Here is a 20,131-nt window from a genome sequence, read left to right on the forward strand (position 1 = left end):
TTTTTGTGCAGCTACCTGGGGTCTTGTAGAATGTATCTGAAGTGGAATTAGTTATTGGAAACTGACAGTTTACTTTTAGTAATTTTTGGAATAGAACATCTTGTTTTGGCATATAACATATTTGGAGGGCCTTTATTCTGAAATTCCACTGTGAAATGTTCTGGAAATGTTTGAGCAGCTACCTGGGGTGCTCTAGAATGTGTCTCAAGTGGAATTAGTGAATGGAAACAGACCATTTGCTTTTAGTAATTTTTTGAATAAAACATCTTGTTTCAGTGCCTAATATTTTAAAGGGCCTTTATTCTGAAATACCACCGTGAAATGTTCTGGAAGTTTTTGAGCAGCTACCTGGGGTCTTCTGGAATCTTTCTGAAGTGAAATTGGTAATTGGAAAAAGACGATTTCCTTTTCATAATATGCTGAATATGATACCTTGTTAATCTGTATAAGAGACGCCAAGGCTCTGTATATTGAAATTCCACAGTGAATTCTCCCGAGTCATAACCTCCTTGGTGAGTCAATGAAATTGATTTGGCGTTTAGAACAATAAATAGCGTTTTTTTTTTTTTTTTTTTTTTTAAAGCGACGGCAAACCGAGTTTTGTCGAGGCATATTCCGGCTCTTCCAAGTGAAAAAACCTCTACCGCAATAACACACGTGTACGCGTTGGAGGAAACAACGTAGTGGCTGGCTTGACTATGCTTTTCTAAGTGGCGGTTGGCTTGACCGCAGTGTTTTCTCCACATCAGACTTCAGCCTCATCTTCAAATACCACAGCTGTACTGTAGGTGTCTCTGTTTCAAACAGGAAATGGGTGACATTACCCTGGAAGCAGTGACTTATGGTCGTTTTTCTGCATATTACATCCGGGTTTGTCGGAAGTAAGTTGCCTTATGTGGTAGACAGGTTAGATTAATTTTGTCGAATATTGAATGCTTAATTCACGGCAGTGGTGAATAAAATTTGCAATTCAATTTGTAGAGGTGAGCGAAATTTGTAATTACCATTCTGTAATTGTTAAACTCGTTATATGAAAAAGCTGTCCAAGCTGCAATTGTACTTCTTGTGTAGGCCTACAAAGGCGCTCGTACAAGCTTTGGAACATACACCAGTGAGCGGTGTAGTTCATCATGGCGTTTTAGCGGTTGAAGATAGGCTACGTCATTCGCTACGACGACTGACTCGATACGCGTACCATAATGAAGAGTCATAATATAGTTAGACTAGCCGTTTTATTATTTATGTATATGTTTTGTTTTTCAGGTGCTAAACCTTGACGGAACGGTTTGATCGCAGTGGAAATTCACATGCTTGCTGAATCCCGGAGAAAAGTTGCTTTTCTGAAGGGCTCATTGTGTGAATTGGAGCTCTACTAAAGGCAAAAGAAGGAACTGCACATTCTGTGCAAGCTAACGACCGAAGTCAGCTAGCATGTAGCTAATATAATTGTAGCTGATTCAAAAGGAAAACGAAGAAACTCAATCCACCCGACTTAGAAATGAAACGAGGAGTTTGCGTTTGTTACCCCATTAATGCTAGCTGTGCTACCAAGGTTGCAATGATAGCCTACCACTTAAGAGTGGCAAACTAGATGCGATTAAACCTAAACAGAATATCTGATGGTTAACGTTGCTGCAGTCCTCGTTAGACTATATCGATTGTAGCTAACTAGCGAGACAACGTTACACAAACATGAACAACTTCGTGAAAGTTTCTTTGCCCCTCAAACAAAACGACAAACAAATGACAACGTCCAGTGCAAATCAAAGGTAAGTTACTAGCTAACGTTAGTCATTATAATCAAAATAATCAGTGTAATCTAGCGAGTTAAAACAACGTCAGCCCCATAGTCATGATATTATTTAAAGGAACGGTTACTGTTATTCTTCTCTCCTCTTCGTTCGTTTAACATTAGCTAACGCTTGTATTTCGATTACAGGAAATGGTAACTTCATTGTAAGTTAAATCGGCGAGTTAGGTTTTTTTTTTTTTTTTTAATGTTGTTCAATCAGAATGTCTTAAGACCTAACTTATTTTATCTATTAAGCTGCCTTAAATGCCCGCCACCCATTCACAATCGTTACCGTCTTCTGCGAGGCTGTGACGGTGGAAGGCTGTTTAGCTTTTTACCTAACGTAGATCAAAGCTGGTTACATTCAATTAGAGCAACCGTAAATCTCGTCTTGGACCTCAGTGGTTAGGTGTCTTGCTTTACATAAACGTTGCCCAACCTGTACCCAGTTGAAACTATAACGTTTGTTGTTTGTCTAGCTGGCTGACTTTTGGAACGGACGGTCACAGACAATGGATAAATAGATAGATACATTTTTTTATTGTTGCCTCAGTTTCTAGATGGATGGTTCTATTGAAATAATATAATGAAGCTCAGAACTGTCAACAAAAATCTTTCCTTCTCATTAAATTTTATACAAATGGAAACCGAGTAATTGGAGTCTCAAATAGTATGAAATAAGTGCAACTCTGGTTATATTAACTAGGTAATTTAAAGAAAGCATATTCAATTCAAATATTGACTGATTGCCACATATCAGTTATATCATCAAATGTCAGGATTTGTCTGTGAACATTTGCTCTAACATTGTTATGATGGATAGCAATAGTTGACAAGCTGTAATTAGCAGATCAACGAAAAGAGGCCAAGCTTTGCCAGTTATTACACAACACTACTAGAGAGAAAAATACAATTTTCAAGAGTTCTGGTGAACTCTGACAGTTTATTTCAAGAATGTTTTACTGTACTCTCATGGTTAAACAAATAATTGAGACACTATGAAGTCAATTTGACAGTAGTTGAGTGATGTTATGTAGCCTACAGTTAACTATAATACATTTCCCAATGATTGTAGTTTAGTGTACTGTAGTTGTTAGATTAAACCTCTCCATGTATCCATGCTAGGGCTACAACGATAACTGCCATGTCCCCATACCATGGTGATGGGAGGCTTACCGCGGGCCTGGACGCCTTACTATCGTTACCACTGTTGTTGTTTTTTAATAGCCCTCAGGACAGTCCATCCTAGACTAATTGAATTGAATTGATGCTGCAATGTCACCTCATTTTTTATCTTAAAGATATTTTTCCAAGCTTAATGTACGGTGAATGATAACAATACTATGAATAATAATAATAATTATTATTATTATTGTAATCTCTCAATGGCGCATTTAATACATACTTTATTCTCGTTTAATCATCCTAGGGCTACCCCCTGAAAGTCGACAAGTCGAATGATCTGTCGGAGACCCCTCAGTCGACCGAGATTCTTTCACGCATTTATTGTCATCTAAAAATGCAAATCTTAAATTAATTTCTTAATTTATTACTTTACGTTACTGTCTAGATATAGCCTGTATCTATTAATTTACGTATTTAAAGATAAATAAGGAAGTTGGGCTGTTTTGTTGTAGATGAGTGGTTAGTTAATGAAACAGTCTCATTTGTTTATTTACATGTTTACATTTGTTTATAAGGTTTAATGCAAAATAAACAACTTAAGAGCTTGATTTAACCAGAAATGCACTACATTTCCAGAAGTATGTGGACACCTGAACATCACACCCATATGTGCTTGTTTATCTCGTTCCAAAACCATGGGCATTAATATAGAGTTGAACCCCTTTGCTGTAACAGCCTCCACTCTTCTGGGAAGGTTTTCCAGTAAATTTTGGAACATTGCTGTGGGAATTCACTTCTATTCAGGGGCAGGAAGGTTAGGGAGTGAAAAGGCTAGAAAGGTGCAGACTGCCCAAATTGGAGCTACCAAGGCTATCTATAATAATATTGAGAACACTAATTGTATTGTTAGAGCTGATTTTTAGTAAGGGTGGCTTGGAGCTCAGGGAATGAAGGAATGGGTGAGGATGTGTATAAGTTATAATCTGAACTGTCTTTCTTTAAATACCAGAAGTAATTAAAAAAAAAACCAAAAAAAAAACATTTTGGATCTTGAGGCTGTCATAAATACATTTGGGCAATGACATAGTTGGGATTAGAGACATGACTTGGGTAAGGGGGTGGAGATGAATATAAAATAGAGGGGTACAACCTTATTAGGGGGGATATATCCAGGAACAGAGGTGGGGGTGTAGCTGTCTGCAATGTTCCCTCTAATTTTTCATGTATCTGGGCATACACACAAGCTCCCTGAGCAAACTGAGGACTACTGTGAGCAACATTAGATATGCACGCTTTATTTTTAAATAAGTAATTTGGTCCACTTAAAAAAAGACAAAAATCTGAAAAATGGGATGTGTAGATGTTATACAGTATGTGAGAGTCCTGCTTTGGCCATGGGAAGAGTCCTGCTTTGCCTGGCTGAGGGTCCTGTTCTGGAAGATATGAGACATATACACCTTTCAGACATAACATTTTGCTTACATTAAAACATTCACATTTTGCACAATGACTTGTGCTGTAGCTTGTGATACAGTGCAAATTCCTGTAACACTTTGTCTGTAAAATATCTAATTACACAGTTTTTCTTGGCATTTCTACTACCCATAAATGATCTAATAGTAACAACATTTAATGATTAATATCCATAAAGACAAAATCTTAATAACCGTCACTAGAATATGCACAAATCTGACTTAAATTTTACCTTATTTTTCACGTCTGTCCTTCTCACTTCTCCAATGGTTGTACACTTTGTCCAGGTTGATGGCTTCGTCTGCTTCTTGCTTTGACTTTATGCGCATCAGCTGGTCCAAATGTGTCACTTCAAGACGATTTCTGGATTTTGTTTTGAGCTCGTTCCTTTTCTCTCGCTCTTTTGCGCTCTCCCGCAATAATGTACCAATCCCCTGTCCCATCTTGAGTCTTCGTACAGTTTCGACAGCTTTTAAATGACTTTTATGCTGAACGTGACGCTTGAGATAGTCCAGCTTCCATTCAGTCCACATTTTTCCCTCTGAAAACTCACTTGCTACTTTGGCATCGCTGCATGTTTTGCAGAGTAGACCTTTCTCACTTGAAAAAGAAAAAATCTCACCCAATTTCACCGCTTTTTCTTCAATTTGCACATACTCCGACAGCCATTCCATCTTAAAAGAACTGCATTTCTTTTTTACTGTGGCTTGCTGAGTGGATGTGTCGCTGCCTGTTCGTTTCGCCATGATGCGGGGTTTGTATTAGCATCTATTAACCTGCTAGCTAACCTGCACGGCGCATATAGGCAGGGCCCAGACGCAAGCACCGTCAATGCCATGATTGGCTTCGTACCGTAAGTGAACCGTATCGTATCATTGGCTGGACACCTGTCACTCACTGAGTGAGAAACAAAAAAACAATATTATTGGGCGAATTAATTAGATTAGATTAGGTCTAATATTAGATATGAATTAATACGTTATGTTGATGTTGTTTATGCGCTGGATAGATTTTCTTGTGCGCTGAGAATGTGCGGGCAGTGCGCGATTGCGCACGCGCGCAGTTTAGAGGGAACATTGGCTGTCTGTAAAAGAAAATAAATGTACAGAAAATTCCAGAAATTGACTAACTTATGCCTGGCGATGATATTTGGATTAAGCTCACAGGGGAACATGAGATGGGCCATAATGTAGCATTATGCTATAGACTGCCAGCTTCAGACAGTAGTGTGAATGCAATGCTCTTTTGAAATATAAGACAAGCTTTTCAGGGAGGCAAGACTGTTATGGGTGATTCCAGTTACTCCACTATTAATTGGGAATTTGTGAGGAAGAATTTCAAGTTGTTGTAAATTACCATTTTTGTCAGTTTGTCAGTCAGCCTAACAGAGGGAAATAAATTCTGTATCTGGTGCTATGTAATGATCCTGTGAGTGAATTTAATATAGACTGGGTATAACTTGACTGCAAGACTTCGCATGAAAAGTGTGGCAGGATAAAAAGGCTATTCTTGATGCACAATGTGAATTAATTCCAAAGGCAAGGAGAAGTTTAAAAAGCAGCAGTACTGAGAATAATATGTCTGAATATTGTAATATATGTGCTAAGGTTAAAAAAAAAAAAACTGAGGGCAGCTTTGAAAGGCAAATTTCGTTAAAAAAAAAAGTAAAAAGTATTCCTTAACAGTTTTTTCAATACTGCAGTAGGAAAGGGAAGTGAAGGAGGTTAAGTGCCTTAAGAATAAAGAAGGAGCATTGCTTGATAAGAATAATGACATTATTAATGCCTTAAATCGTTACTTTGTTTTACAGAGAGGAGGTTACTTATAGGCTGTAAGGCATGTTCAGTACGAAGAATGTTTTAGTAGATATTGACATAGGGGATAGAGAAGTACTAGCTAAATTACATAAGCCGCGTTTCCACCAAAAGTACCCGGAACTTTTAGTCCCAGGAACTACTTTTCAAGGAACTAAAAGGTTCCTTCAGCCCATGGTTGTCTGCGTTTCCACCGCGGTCTAAAGTCCCGCGAAGATTAGGCAAATTAGCCCACTGATGTATGAAAAAGCGACGTTGTCGTCGGTCCATCTGTCCTATGATTTCTTGTGTAACCCCATACTACCACCGAAGTAGCCTACATTATTTTCTAATAACCGGGACAGCCCGGAGGGGTTTATTCCACTTATATACAACGGGTTACCAACAATGATTATATATGGTTACTTTTGTATTTATTTTTTTTATCGATTTAATCATCTGGAATTGAAATATTATTCTGCAGCCGTTTGGGCATATTTTACCGTTGTCAAGCAAAACTGTCGTTGGTAGTTGAACTTGGACCATTGTTATGCAACAAATAGGATATAAGAGGCCAATAGTCAGATTGTAACTGTTTTATATATCCTCTCAAACACATTCATTATGTTTTTATGCAAACATTCACTTTCATGTCTTGACATCCGAAGCGATAGAATGCATTCACATTTATATGTATAACTGGCAACAACAGCAGAAAACATGCACACGTTGTAAACAATTTGCTGTTTGGTTACTTTCTCATCGTCAATTCCATATAGGCTAAGACAAGAATAGAATGAAAACTCGGACTTGCGTGAAAATTTAAATTAGTAGTGGTACAGCCACCGTTTGCTTTCCTTCGAAGTTACTGCTAGCCGAGCAGCGAAGTGTGCCCTCCAGATGCGAACCATGCACCATAAATTAGTCCATAGTCTTCCTAGTCTTTTTGTGGAATTGAAGAATGGCAGAGTAAAATTACGACAGTCTGAAAAAGCTAAAGGGACGATTACTAGAATTTTTAAAACTTCAATCCTTTATTGATTCCGAAGCAATTGCAAAATTGCTGAAACAAAAACCATACTGCACTATGCTTTAAGAATGCCATGGGATATACAGGACAAGTGCATTACTCATAATTGTACTGAATAGCTTCAAATTATTTAGACATTTATTTAGTGTCCTGTCCAACAGTATAGGAAGCACTGGTTTAAAGGGTCAGATTTCTCCCCTTGTTTGTGCACCCTCTGCTTTAGGCACAAGTAAATCTGATAACATTTAATCACTAAGGCTAACCAGGTCAAATTTAATCGTGCAACACTGTCATAATTGATCAGTAGAACATTCATGATTTATTACAGTTAGGCATATGAAACTACAAATTGTGCCTTAGGACTGTTCAGAAACACCTGATGACTCACTATTTTGAGACAACTACTTCTAGCATTTCCTGTTTAGTGGGAGTTTGACGTATATTAATTGTGGATTAAATGATGTGTTCTCTTTTTTCTCCTTAGTGGGACTGGTGTGTTTTACCAGGCATTGCCTGCAGTTGGTGCAGATGGAAAGAACGTAATGAAGCTAATACCAGTTCAAAGAGTCAATGGACAGTTTGTTCGAATGCAAGCAAATAATAACCTTCCAAGCACTTACCGAAAAGCTTCAGATTTTGAACCGCAAAGACTGTTTGCCCACCCGATTCACCTCTCCCCTAATGCAGTTTCACATAATAAAGTCCCTGTCCTTCAGCCTGCCATCAGTGGGAGATACATTCTGAAAAGACCATCAGATGTTAACGTTATGTTGAACCCAGTTGCGGGAACAGGAAGATGCAATGAGAGAGTGACCGTGTCAACCCCAATTCAGGTTCAAGTTCCCATTGTGGCTACTAATGTAGCCCAGACTGTGCCTGTGGCATCACCTGTGCTGAACTGTGGAAAAACTCTCACACTTTTGAATAAAAAACAGTTGCCTGTCACTGTTAAATCGCCAGTACTCCCCAATGGACATTACCTTCAGATCCCACCCAATGCTCAAGTGAAAACACTCCCTGCATCTGCCCTTCCTCAAGCTATAAAAAGGCGCATTTTGACTCCGCCAGTCAGCACTACAACTACATCCAGTTCTGCGACCAATCTACCAACTGTGGTCTATGTGTCCCCAGTAAACACAATGAAATTAGGCCCTTCTTCACGGGGTTCTGCAGTCCCACCTGCACCCCTGTCTCTCAATCGATTACCAAAACCATCTGGTCAGAATCTGGTGGTAGGTCCTGCACAACCCATAAAGTCTATTCCCAAGGAAACCAGAGACCCAGTCACCCCCATTAAGTGGGTTGTTCAAGAACGTTCTGATTCAACTGCTCCATGCCTCGTTCCACAAAATTCTTCCACTATGACATCAGAGATTCTGAAAACTCTGGCACAGATGGAAAGAGTAAACGGAATGGGGCAAAGCACTGCACCCAAGCCCACATCTTCACAAGCCAGTCCCACGCGAGTGGGACCAGGGAAGGACAATGCCTTACTCATGTGTAATGGGAAAGTGTATTTTGTGGCAAAGAAAACTCCTGAATTCAGCGATCATTCACCTGACATGCAGAAAATAAGTGGAACTGTGAATAGTCCTTCCAAACAGACCACAGTTGATGATAATATTAACCAGAGAAATAAACCCTCTTCACCCAGCCTGCCAACAAGCTCTTTTCCTGGACCTCCTGTGGTGAATTCACCTAGGCAAGGCATGGGCCACATTGTCATCAATGATGGACCAGACGAAATCATTGATTTGTGTGATGATGATCCTCAGGATGAATGTGTAAGCCAGAGACAGTCCAACGCCACTTTGCCTCAACCTGACTCGAGTGAGTTGGCACCTGATGAAGATGAAGATTCCAATGTGATATTTGTCTCATATATTCCACCCAAATCATCTACTGAATCAGCTGATGATGAAAGGGAAGTTGTCCAGGAAAAATCTGCTGAAGACCAACATGTTCTGGAAAAGGAAAGGGGTCAGGAAAAGGCAACAAGCCTGGAGCAAGAAACAAATCCAGAAAATGTCTATGTGGAGGAAAATCTAATTCAGCAGAATGTGGAAGCTTCTCAAACCCCAAAAAATGAAACTGACAATGAATTGGTTTCAAGGATTCCAGACAATTCTGTGAAGGTAAATTGTATTGCTCTGCTTTTTTGATACATATATATATATATTTTTTTTTTTCCAAGGTTCACATCAGTCAAATTAACAGCTGAATCTTAGGTGGGGGGGGGCTGTCACCATGGTGCAGAGTTCAGCAAGGTGACAGCTGAGGGGAAAAAGCTGTTCCTGAACCTGCTGGTCCTAGAACGGAGGCTCCTGTAGCGCCTCCCAGAGGGAAGGAGGGCAAACAGTCTGTGGCTGGGATGAGGTGTGTCCCTGGCGATGCTGCGTGCCTTCCGCAGACACCGCTTGTGCTGGACAGTCTGAATTGCTGGGAGTGCAGTGCTGGTGATGCGTTGGGCGGTTTTCACCACCCTCTGAAGTGCTTTCCGGTCCGAGGCAGAACAGCTGCCGTACCAAACTGTGATGCAGTTGGTGAGGATGCTTTCAATCGTGCAGCGGTAGAAGTTCACCAGAATCTGAGGAGACAGATGGACTTTCCTCAGTCTCCTCAGGAAGAAGAGTCGCTGGTGAGCCTTCTTGACCAGGGTCGAAGTGTTGAGGGCCCAGGAGAGGTCCTTGGAGATGTGGACGCCCAGGAACTTGAAGCTGGTGACACGCTCAACCTCCGTCCCGTCGATGCAGATAGGGGTGTGCGTGCCTCCTTTGGTCTTTCTGAAGTCCACAATGAGCTCCTTGGTCTTCTTGGTGTTGAGGGCCAGGTTGTTGTCGGCGCACCACGCCGCCAGGTGCTGGACCTCCTCCCTGTAGGCTGTCTCCTCGTTATTTATGAGACCAACCACCGTTGTGTCGTCTGCAAACTTGATAATGGTATTGCAGCCATGTACAGGAGTGCAGTCATGGGTGAAGAGGGAGTATAGGAGAGGACTCAGCACACAGCCTTGTGGGACGCCGGTGCTCAGGATGAGGGTTGAGGAGGTGAGGTCTAACCTAACATACTGAGGTCTGTTGGTTAGGAAGTCTAATATCCAGTTGCAGAGGGAGGGGTTGATACCAAGGTCACCAAGTTTGGTGATCAGTTTGGTGGGGATGATGGTGTTGAATGCTGAACTAAAGTCAATGAACAGCATTCTTACATAGGTGTTGTTGTCCAAGTGGGAGAGGGCGGAGTGTAACGCTGTGGAGATGGCGTCCTCCGTACTCCTATTTTGACGGTAGGCGAATTGGAAGGGGTCCAGTGTGGGTGGTAGGCAGGATTTGAGATGAGCCAGGACCAGCCTCTCGAAGCACTTCATGATGGTGGAGGTGAGTGCAACAGGGCGGAAGTCGTTTAGGCTTTCTGCAGAGGAGTTTTTCGGCACCGGCACGATGGAGGTGGATTTGAAGCACGTGGGGACAGCTGCTTGGGCCAGTGACAGGTTGAAGATGTCAGTCAGGACCTCAGTCAGCTGCCCAGCGCAGGCCCTGAGCATGCGTCCAGGGATGCCATCAGGGCCAGCAGCCTTGTGTGCATTGATCCTGCTCAGTGCTGCGCACACGTCGGTGGGGGCGAGTGTAAGGGGCTGGTGGTCTGCAGGGAGTACAGCCTTGATGGCCGCCTCCTGGTTGTCCCTGTCAAAGCGAGCGTAGACGTTATTAAGCTCGTCAGGGAGGGAGGTGTCGCTGGTTGGGGGGGAGGTGTAGGTGGGTTTGTAGTCCGTGATGGCCTGGATGCCCTGCCACATGCGTCGGGGGTCGGAGTTGTGGGTGAAGTGCTCCTCAATCCTTAGCTTGTGGCTGTGCTTGGCCCTCTTGATGCCCCTTTTCAGGTTAGCCCTGGCTGAACTGTAGGCCTGCGCGTCACCTGATCTGAAAGCTGCGTTGCGTGCCTTCAGCAGTAGGCGGATCTCTCTGTTCATCCACGGCTTCTGATTGGGGAATGTTGCAATCTGTTTGTGGGTGGTAACACTGATGATAGCGCTGATATAGTCCAAAACAGAGGAGGCATAGGCATCAATGTCTGTGTGGGAATCCAGGGTGGCCTGAGTGGCAAACATACTCCAGTCTGTGTGTTGAAACCGGTGCTGTAGGACAGAGTCTGCTCCCTCTGGCTATACTTTAACTGTTCTAACTGATGGTTTCACACGTTTGAGTGGTGTGTACTTAGGGAGTAGGAACAATGAGAGGTGATCAGACTGTCCCAGGTGGGGGAGGGGAATGGCTTTGTATGCCTCAGCCATGTTAGTGTAAACATGGTCTAAGGTCTTGTCCCCTCTTGTAGGGCAGGAGACATGCTGATGGAATTTGGAGAGTACAGTCTTTAGGTTGGAGTGGTTGAAATCTCCCGCAATGATAAAGGCTGCCTCCGGGTGTGTAGTCTGTTGTTTGCTAATGGCGGCCTGCAGTTCTTTCATAGCAAGCTTAGCATTAGCGTCCGGGGGTATGTATGCTGCAGTCACAACAGCAGATGTAAACTCTCTGGGCAGATAAAAAGGTCTGCACTTAACCATGAGATGTTCTAGGTTAGCAGAGCAGTGACTCTTGATAATGGCATTGTCTGTGCACCAAGCTTTGTTGACATAAATGCACAATCCCCCACCTCTGGTTTTACCGGAGTCATCAGCTGTTCTGTCCGCCCTGAGGATGTAGCGCCCAGGTAGCTCAATGGCGCTATCGGGAACGCCGCTGTTAAGCCAAGTTTCCGTAAAAATCATGACGTTGCAGTCCATAATTCTTTTATGAGTGGTGATCCGCAGTCGCAGTTCATCCATCTTGTTCGCCAGGGACCGTACATTGGCGAGGAAAATGCTGGGTAGATATAGCCGATGAGGAGATAGCCTTAGCTTGGCTCTTAGCCCTCCTCTTGTCCCCCGCTTTTGTTTGCGGTCTCGACGCCGCCTGCGAGTACTTCCGGCTGGTGGAGCCGGGTTGGTAGCCTCCGGTGTCCTGACGGTCCCAGTGTAGAGCCGGAGATCGCTGATAAAGTTGTCCGAGTTGAATAATCCTATATCCAAAAGTTCTTGTCGGGTGTACGATAGGTACGCAAAACTGTTCTGAGTGAACAGACTTAAAACGACTAAGTAGATAACCGCTAATTTGCGAAAACTGGAGAGACGCTGAGCCTCGCGTTGTGCACGCGCAGGAAGTCAATCTTCAGATGAATTTCATTGTTGCATACAATGTTTTATTCTCACAAGTTTTTTCCATGGATATTCTCAATTTTCGCTTGTATGAATTTGATCCTAAACTTGTGTGCGCTGTTATTTTTCTGCATGCACAAGGCATGATTTGATTTGAAATTAAACTGACTGCTGCAGAACTTAACACGCTGGCCCAAATTTGACCGGAGCCATACCTCTTTTCCACCAACGTGAACCTAGTTCTGGTTCTGGGCTGGTGCTAGTGCCGGTTCACAGTTGGTTCAAATTGCGAACCTTCTAAGAACCGGTTTGCTTTTCCACGGGTTAGAGAGCCACGTCATTACGCCACTGTATACGTCTCCGCTTTCCCAGCAACATCGTTGCCTATTAAAATGTATGTCCTGTAAAAATACAGATGATAAACTGTCTAAATGTAAAAAACCAACTTCATACATATACATTTAGTTATATTATTACAGCCTTGTTTAGTCCCTCCAGTTTTTCGCGATTCGGAATTTTCGGAATTCAGCACAACTTCAACAAAATTCCGCATTTTCCTCGACGCTGCATAATTTGTAAAATGGCTAATTATTTTTATGAATTATGCAGCAATAGGGAATATGCGGCATTTTGATGTGTTGAATTCCGAAAATTCCGAATCGCAAAAAACTGGAGGGACTAAATAAGGTTGTAATAATTTAACTAAATGTATATGTATGAAGTTGTCAACTAAAAATTTGTGACCGCCAAGTAGAGTGAGAGCACCTATTATCGACCACCTTCGTTCTACAGACAGGAATTTCAGGAAAACGTAAACTGATTTGCAACTATATATGAAATAGGCGAAATATCGGTAACAACCTGTACCTAGTTATGTAGGAAAAAATGTCCTTGTTATCCTCCAGTGGTTATTTTTTCAGTACTTTCGTGATTTTTTTTCTGTGCCGGCAAATAAATCCGAGGTGGTCCAGCGCTAGCTTTTGGTTGTTAAGGGAACGTGTATCAACCACCCCATATAAATGAATGGAACTTGACATAAATTTGCTAGCATACTGTTTAAGTGTCCTGTCTTGCGTATTTGAGGTTAATATGAGAGAGGGTGGTGGCTATCAGCACGTCTAGGAATCTGTATATAATCACTGTAACCCAAGTCGCTGGACGCAAAATAGCCATTAGGAAAGCAGTTTGAAATTATGAAGCAACATGTGCGCCATTGTATTTAATGGATCGCAATGAGAATTCCGAATGTGTTGCTTGTCTTAAAGTTGATATAGTAAATAAGGCTGTAATAATATAACTAAATGTATATGTATGAAGTTGTTTTTTACAGTGATGTAATGACGTGGCTCTTTAGCCTGTGGAAAAGCAAACCGGTTCTTAGAAGGTTCGCAAGTTGAACCAACTGAGAACCGGCACTAGCACCAGCCCAGAACCAGAACTAGGTTCGCGTTGGTGGAAAGGGGGTATGGAACAGCCAGTTCCAGCCCAGGTTTCAGTACTTTTTTTTGCAAACTACACTTATTTTTGTTTATTGCTCTCAGTTAAAAAGTGGAAGTGGAACTACTACAACTATTGAAGCAGTTGCAATTAGAGCCTGACCGATGCCAGATTTTTGGGTTCGATGCCGATCCCGATTTTGGAGAGTCCTAGCCCACCGATTACCGATGTTTTGACCGATATTTTGTCAAAAAGTGCAACATTTTCAAATCAATTTAAAAAACTCATATTTTATTAAAGTTTCTATATTTAAGAACATTTAACTTATAAGCAAACAAATAAAAATGAACACACAAAGAACTTTAGATAAAAAAAATGTGAAAGATATTAAAATAAATATATATATTAACACCATCTTTAAGTGTGTGAAATCAAAATAACTCCACACCTTGCTTTTACTCCATTCTTTTTCAGCCATCTATAAAAAATTAATTTAAAAAAATCTGTTTTACAGTTTCAAACATGTATTTTTATGAATATTATTATTGTTGTTATTAATTTATTATTATTTCTTCGTATCTATTCTCAGTAAATTAATTATATTTTCTTATTTTATTCCTATTACACGATCTCAAAGAGTAAGACTTTATCTAGCGAGCTTCCCTGTCCATAAGAATTCGGTGGTGAAAATAACTACAATGCGCTCTGACGCGTGACTAGATGACACAATCGCTCGCAATAACGCATTAGATATTGACAGCCTATTATTTCTTATTATATATTCTCAGGAAGTTAAAATAATTATATTTTCTTATTTTATTTCTACTACATGATCTTAAAGAGTAAGACATTATCTAGCGGAGCTAATGAGTGAATCAAGTGTAACGTTGAAATTAAATTGACTGGATTTTTCCTGTATAACATCCGGAGAATCCACCCCTTTCTCACCACCTACTCAACCCAGCTCCTGGTTCAAGCGATGGTCCTGTCCCGCCTGGACTACTGCAACTCGCTGCTGGCTGGTCTGCCAGCATCCGCCATCAGACCCCTGCAGCTCATTCAGAATGCTGCAGCTCGTCTGGTCTTCAACCTCCCCAGACACTCCCACGTCACTCCCCTGCTCACTACCCTCCACTGGCTGCCTGTTATAGCTCGCATCAAATTTAAAACATTGGTCCTATCATACCAGGCAGTCAAGGGATCAGCCCCAGCATACCTCCACAAGATATTCAAACCCTACATGCCAGCCAACCCCTCCGTTCTGCTACCTCAGGACGCCTGGCACCTCCCCGTCTTCGCACCTGCGCTTCCCGAACACGTCTCCTGTCTGTTCTGGCCCCACGATGGTGGAATGACCTCCCCGTGGAGGTCAGAACAGCTGAGACACTGACCCACTTCAAGCGACGACTGAAGACTCACCTCTTCAGGCTGCACCTCTCCCCATCCCTCCCTACCTCCCTGTAAATGACTAAGCTTAGGGTTGTAACTAGGTAGCTGTTTTGTAGGTGACTTAGTTAATGCACCTGTCTTAACTACTGCTTGTATTTTTGCATAGACTGCGTTGTTGTTCTCGTTTGTGTTAGTGTTAAACAGTTTAACCTTCAGGGTCCAAGTTGAACTATGCGGTTGTTCCCTGCACTTGGACCGGTACTTCTCTCTAGGGTTTTCGTCATACTTGTTCCTGGTTATGGTTATACACTTTGTTGTACGTCGCTCTGGATAAGAGCATCTGCCAAATGCCTGTAGTGTAATATATTGGATGAAATACGTTAAAAAAAAACTACAATGCACTTTCGTGCAGATTACCTGCGCTAACTGTTGGTTGATTCACTTCTCCAACAGCAATCCTTCTCTCATGTTATCACGACAAAGCTAGATAACATGGCTTAAAATGATCCACGTTAGAAGTGTTTTATCTGCGTTTTTACTGTCTGGTTAGCTTGCTATGATGACGCGTGACTAGATGACACACTCGCAATAACGCGTTGGCTACTGACACAGCATCATATAGTAGCTAATATCATTATCTCAGATAGAAAAACAAATGTGTGATGCATTCAATCACCATTTTGTTTTGGCTGGTTATTTATTTGAGAATACAGCGATGTCCTCTGGAAATGTAGATCCTACGCTGCTTATGTGCTCACTGCCACTTCATAAAGGCTTGCTAGCCAGCTAGCTTGCTAAAGTGAACAAATATGTTAGCTAGCTCGCTCACTTGATAATGAGGATTGATAAACATAGTGGTCATATAAACGCATTTAATTAAAAACTTTCACTAAATATACATACCTTTATTGCGGCAATCGAATCTGTGCAGACAGTGGAGAACACTGGATGAGGCACGAGTGACGAACATCTTATTACAGAAGTAGCGCGTCAGCTGCTGCAGTTCACACTTGTATTGGAGCTCCCTCTACTGGATAATTCTAGTAAATAGCAATTACAACGTTCGAACAGACAAGTACAGATAAATAATCAATGTTTTTTTTTGTTCATCATACTTACTTAAAAATCGGGACACATCGGCTGCATAACTGCCGATCCCGATGTCGTCAAAAAAGTCAAATAATGGCCGATATATCAGCCAAACCGATATATCGGTCAGGCTCTAGTTGCAATATTTTATTTGAACGCTGAATGGGACTTGGTGTGTTTCCCTTCTTTTCACAGAACATTGATGATCCAGGCTTGGACCATCATATAGCTGCTTCTAAACCAAAAAGCCGCCTTGAACAGGATCGCCAACTGAAACGGAGGTTTCAGATCACGTCTGATGTCAAGATCTGTTTACAAAGAATTCCTCCTGAATCCAGGGCAATTCCCGAGAAAGGCCCAAGATTTTCTTCCGTCAACAAACGTACATTAGATGGGATCCGCAAGCTGATGCAGGAATCAAGGATTGACATAAAAAAGAAAAGTGTAGAAACTCCGGTAACATACTTTCTTTTGTTGAATAGGAATTTACTGAATATTTTCACTCTCACACTATGATGGAATATCAGCAGGTGAAGATCATTAGCTGTAGATATTCCAGATCATAACTGCTACTTCTGGAAACCTCACACATTTGTGTCGTCTAAAGGCTAAATTTAATAGGTGAATGGAAAATTACTTTCAGAATATAATATGTCCCCATGTTTTGCAGGTTTTGTCTGTGAATGAAAAAGGAAAATGCAGTTCTCAGGACCCTAAAAGAAAGAAAGTGGAGATCTGTGAAAACTCTGACATACATCCCTATCCAGGGAGCACCTACAGACCCAACCACCCTGACAATGATCCCTTTTCAGAAAGAGCCAAGTCTCCAAGCAGAGCTGTCAGCATCACAGGAAGTCTGACTTCACCGGTGCCTTCAGAAAAACCAGAGCTGGTAAACATTGTGATTCAGGAATCAATGTCTACCAGCACTCGAGAAGTAACAGCAGCTGTGGTGCCCAGTGTCACCCAAGAATCTGGGTTGAGAACCAAAGAACATGGCATAATATCGAGAAACATCCCCAAAGCCAAGACTCTGCAACCAAGATCCCGAAAAGGAAAAGGGAAACAATGCAGAGGAGTGCCAGAGACGACGCTGGAAAAGGAAACTCCAGAAGAGGACATTTTGGAAATCTCGTCCGTTCCAGGAGAGGAGTCTAGTCCCTCCAAACTAGAAATGGCGAACAAAGACAGTGAGATGACAGCACCAGCTGAAGTGCCCCTCGAAGTAGCTATGCAAGATGAAGAGCCTGGTGACATCTCGGAGCAAGAGGAGGAACCAACCTCAGTGGAGATCTGCTGTCCGTCACCTTTGAGTGAGCTGAGCTGTAATGGCGCGGGTGAGACTCCAGGTGGCGACCTCTTTACTGCAGCCCCCATGGATCCAGAGGAGATAAAGCGGCACGAGAAGATCAAACGCTTGAAAGAGCTCTTGAAGGAAAAGGAGGCGGCGCTCGAAATGATCCGGAAAAACCTGATCTAATAGCTGTTATTGTTATAATGTTGTGTGTTTGTGTATTACACCTATTCAAATAATGTACATAATTTATGTATTTAAGCGCTTATTTATAAGGGCGTCATTTTGTCTAGTGTTTTTTTTTTTACTCAATTGCTCTATTAAAACGTATTATTTTAGCCAAGTTCTGCCCAACCTTGGAGATTAAATTCAGCTGTATTTTATTTAAATACTGTATTGTGTTTTTGCAAATGCTGTTACAGGTAGCTGTGTGGATCCCTGGACACTTTAATTTATTTCATGCTTAAATGGAAATAGGATATTTTAAGTGTATCAAAATGTTTGGACATACATTTTCCAAATAAATATGTAATTAATTATAAATTGGTTTACCTTGGCAGAATGAAAGACAATATGGCACTTTTTGTTCACAGATTGTTCACTGATTGTTTCTTGTTGGATACTGTTGCTATACGTCTCAATCAAGGAATTGAATCTTAATTAGTTTGACATATAAAAGCAGTCTAATGTGAAGTGTAGTAATAAATAAGTGAAGTAGTAAATAAACGTAGCTTAATTATATTTAATCAACACATTTTAGCCAACCAAAATGTGACCAAGCAATTGTGCTGCAGATGTAAGTGACAGGAATAGTCAAGAGGCAAGGTGTGGAGTGTTACACCCAAACTAAATACTTGCCCTACATTTTTTAACTGAACTCAAGTAGACACATATGGAATTGTGCATTACACACATCATTGGTAGGTACAGCTTGAAGGGGATGTATCACAAACATCTGTCTAAATTTTAGGGTTACGGATATAATGGACACTGTTGGTCTAGTTGTCATAAGTTTCAAGCATGAAATGATGTGCCAGCTGCTTCGATGGAATCTACTTCTGAAAGGGTAAGAAACTGAATCATCATGACTTTGGAAATATGGAATATGTGAAATTCCCTTTGGCTGGGTCTGGTGAACTACACACTTTTCTAAAAGAGAACAGTCACCCACATGCAGGCACATGCTACTGAATGGGGTATTATATTTCCAGAGGTTAACGGGTATTGTTTGAAACATACAGGCTTTGGTGCTCAAAGGTACATTGTGCCAATTGCCTGTGGTCTCTTCAACCAGAAACAATTCAGAATTTTGTCAGTAGATGCTGTTGCCAAACAAATAGCTTAGAAGTGCATGTCCTTTGATTCTGGCTATAATAGGTAATTACGCCATGTCAATGATTAAAGATTTATTAATTCATTATAGATATCCTATAACATTATCCTGCAGATTTTATCTTAGCAATTTCATATTGATATATATATATATATAATTATAATGTTGGACAAGCAAGGATTAATTAAGAATGTTTTTTTTTCTGAATCCAGCGGTTCCAACAGTCAATGCCCTTGTTAAACTGTTCAGCACTCTGAATACTGAACCAAGTGATATTGCGTGCTAGAACCCCTCACTTAACCTGCATGTAAAATATATTTTATTAGATTTAATTTAATAATTATGTTTAAAATTAGAATGATCAATTAAATCACCGAATTCTTTGATAGGTCAGTCTACAGAAAACTGGTGGAATCAACCAACAAGTCAAAATAAGCTGTATATCAGGTTTTCAGATTAAATAATTGAATTCAATAAGAAGCAGTAAATTATATTAATTAATTGAAAACATACATTATTTATTGAATGCAGGCACACTACTTCTAAATTACACAACAGAAGACATACAGCAAAACATTAAACAACTAATCTAGAAATACCAGAAAATAGAGAGAGAGAGAGAGAAACGGATTGGCCAGACCTTGCCCAAAGTATCACCCACTTCCAGTATAAGTGCCACAAGGAAACTTGCTAAAAACACACAACCTAGGAACCACCACCAAAATAAAAAGAGGAAAACTCTTCTTCTTCCAGGCTCTAAAACCAAACGCAACACAACACTTTTTCCTGTGGCAATCTATCTTACCCAGCATGGTTTGAGGATGTTTTGCCCTGATTGGGTGATGCTGAGTTAAGGTGTAGGATAGAAGGGAAAGGGGGGTGAGACTAATTTATAACAAGGACTGGCCTACCTAAAGATTGCATTCAAACTTAAAGAGGACATCATTAGTTTAATAGTTAAATCAGGTGTCCCACACTGACCCTTTTTGAATAAGACTGGACACCCCAAACAACTCAGTAGTCTGTAAGCTAACCTTAACTAACTAAGCTGCTAGCAACCTAAGCTATCCTAGTGTTTAAACTTAGGCTACTATCCTTCCACTAGCTACTTGGCATGTTTATAGATTTTCCTGTGGTCTATAGGTTAACTTCTCCAAAAGTTAAGTATTTCTGTCTTTGGTCTTGCAC

The 20,131-nt window shown here is 41.2% G+C and overlaps 1 protein-coding gene and 1 long non-coding RNA gene across 4 annotated transcripts; one reads left to right on the plus strand and one right to left on the minus strand.

The window, feature by feature from the left end:
• The first annotated feature begins 248 nt into the window (after positions 1 to 248).
• lrif1 (ligand dependent nuclear receptor interacting factor 1) lies at positions 249 to 18,153 on the plus strand. 3 transcript variants are annotated; one of them, XM_064299866.1, is made up of 5 exons: positions 249 to 383; positions 1,264 to 1,769; positions 7,698 to 9,348; positions 16,512 to 16,772; positions 16,987 to 18,153. In XM_064299866.1, the coding sequence occupies exons 2-5, from the start codon at positions 1,693 to 1,695 to the stop codon at positions 17,794 to 17,796; spliced, it is 2,799 nt and encodes a 932-aa protein (XP_064155936.1). In that variant the 5' UTR covers positions 249 to 383; positions 1,264 to 1,692; the 3' UTR covers positions 17,797 to 18,153. The 3 variants fall into 3 exon arrangements, with proteins under 3 accessions (XP_064155936.1, XP_064155937.1, XP_064155935.1); XM_064299867.1 differs by lacking the exon at positions 249 to 383 and adding an exon at positions 770 to 881; XM_064299865.1 differs by lacking the exon at positions 249 to 383 and adding an exon at positions 866 to 983.
• On the minus strand, positions 4,192 to 5,471 carry LOC135234864 (uncharacterized). Its single transcript, XR_010324226.1, has 2 exons — positions 4,623 to 5,471; positions 4,192 to 4,350 (listed from the first exon to the last, which is right to left on the minus strand). It is a non-coding gene; the product is annotated as an uncharacterized LOC135234864 (long non-coding RNA).
• Positions 18,154 to 20,131: the final 1,978 nt, after the last annotated feature.

The sequence above is a fragment of the Anguilla rostrata genome, chromosome 11 (assembly GCF_018555375.3).
Source record: "Anguilla rostrata isolate EN2019 chromosome 11, ASM1855537v3, whole genome shotgun sequence".
Lineage (NCBI taxonomy): Eukaryota > Metazoa > Chordata > Actinopteri > Anguilliformes > Anguillidae > Anguilla > Anguilla rostrata.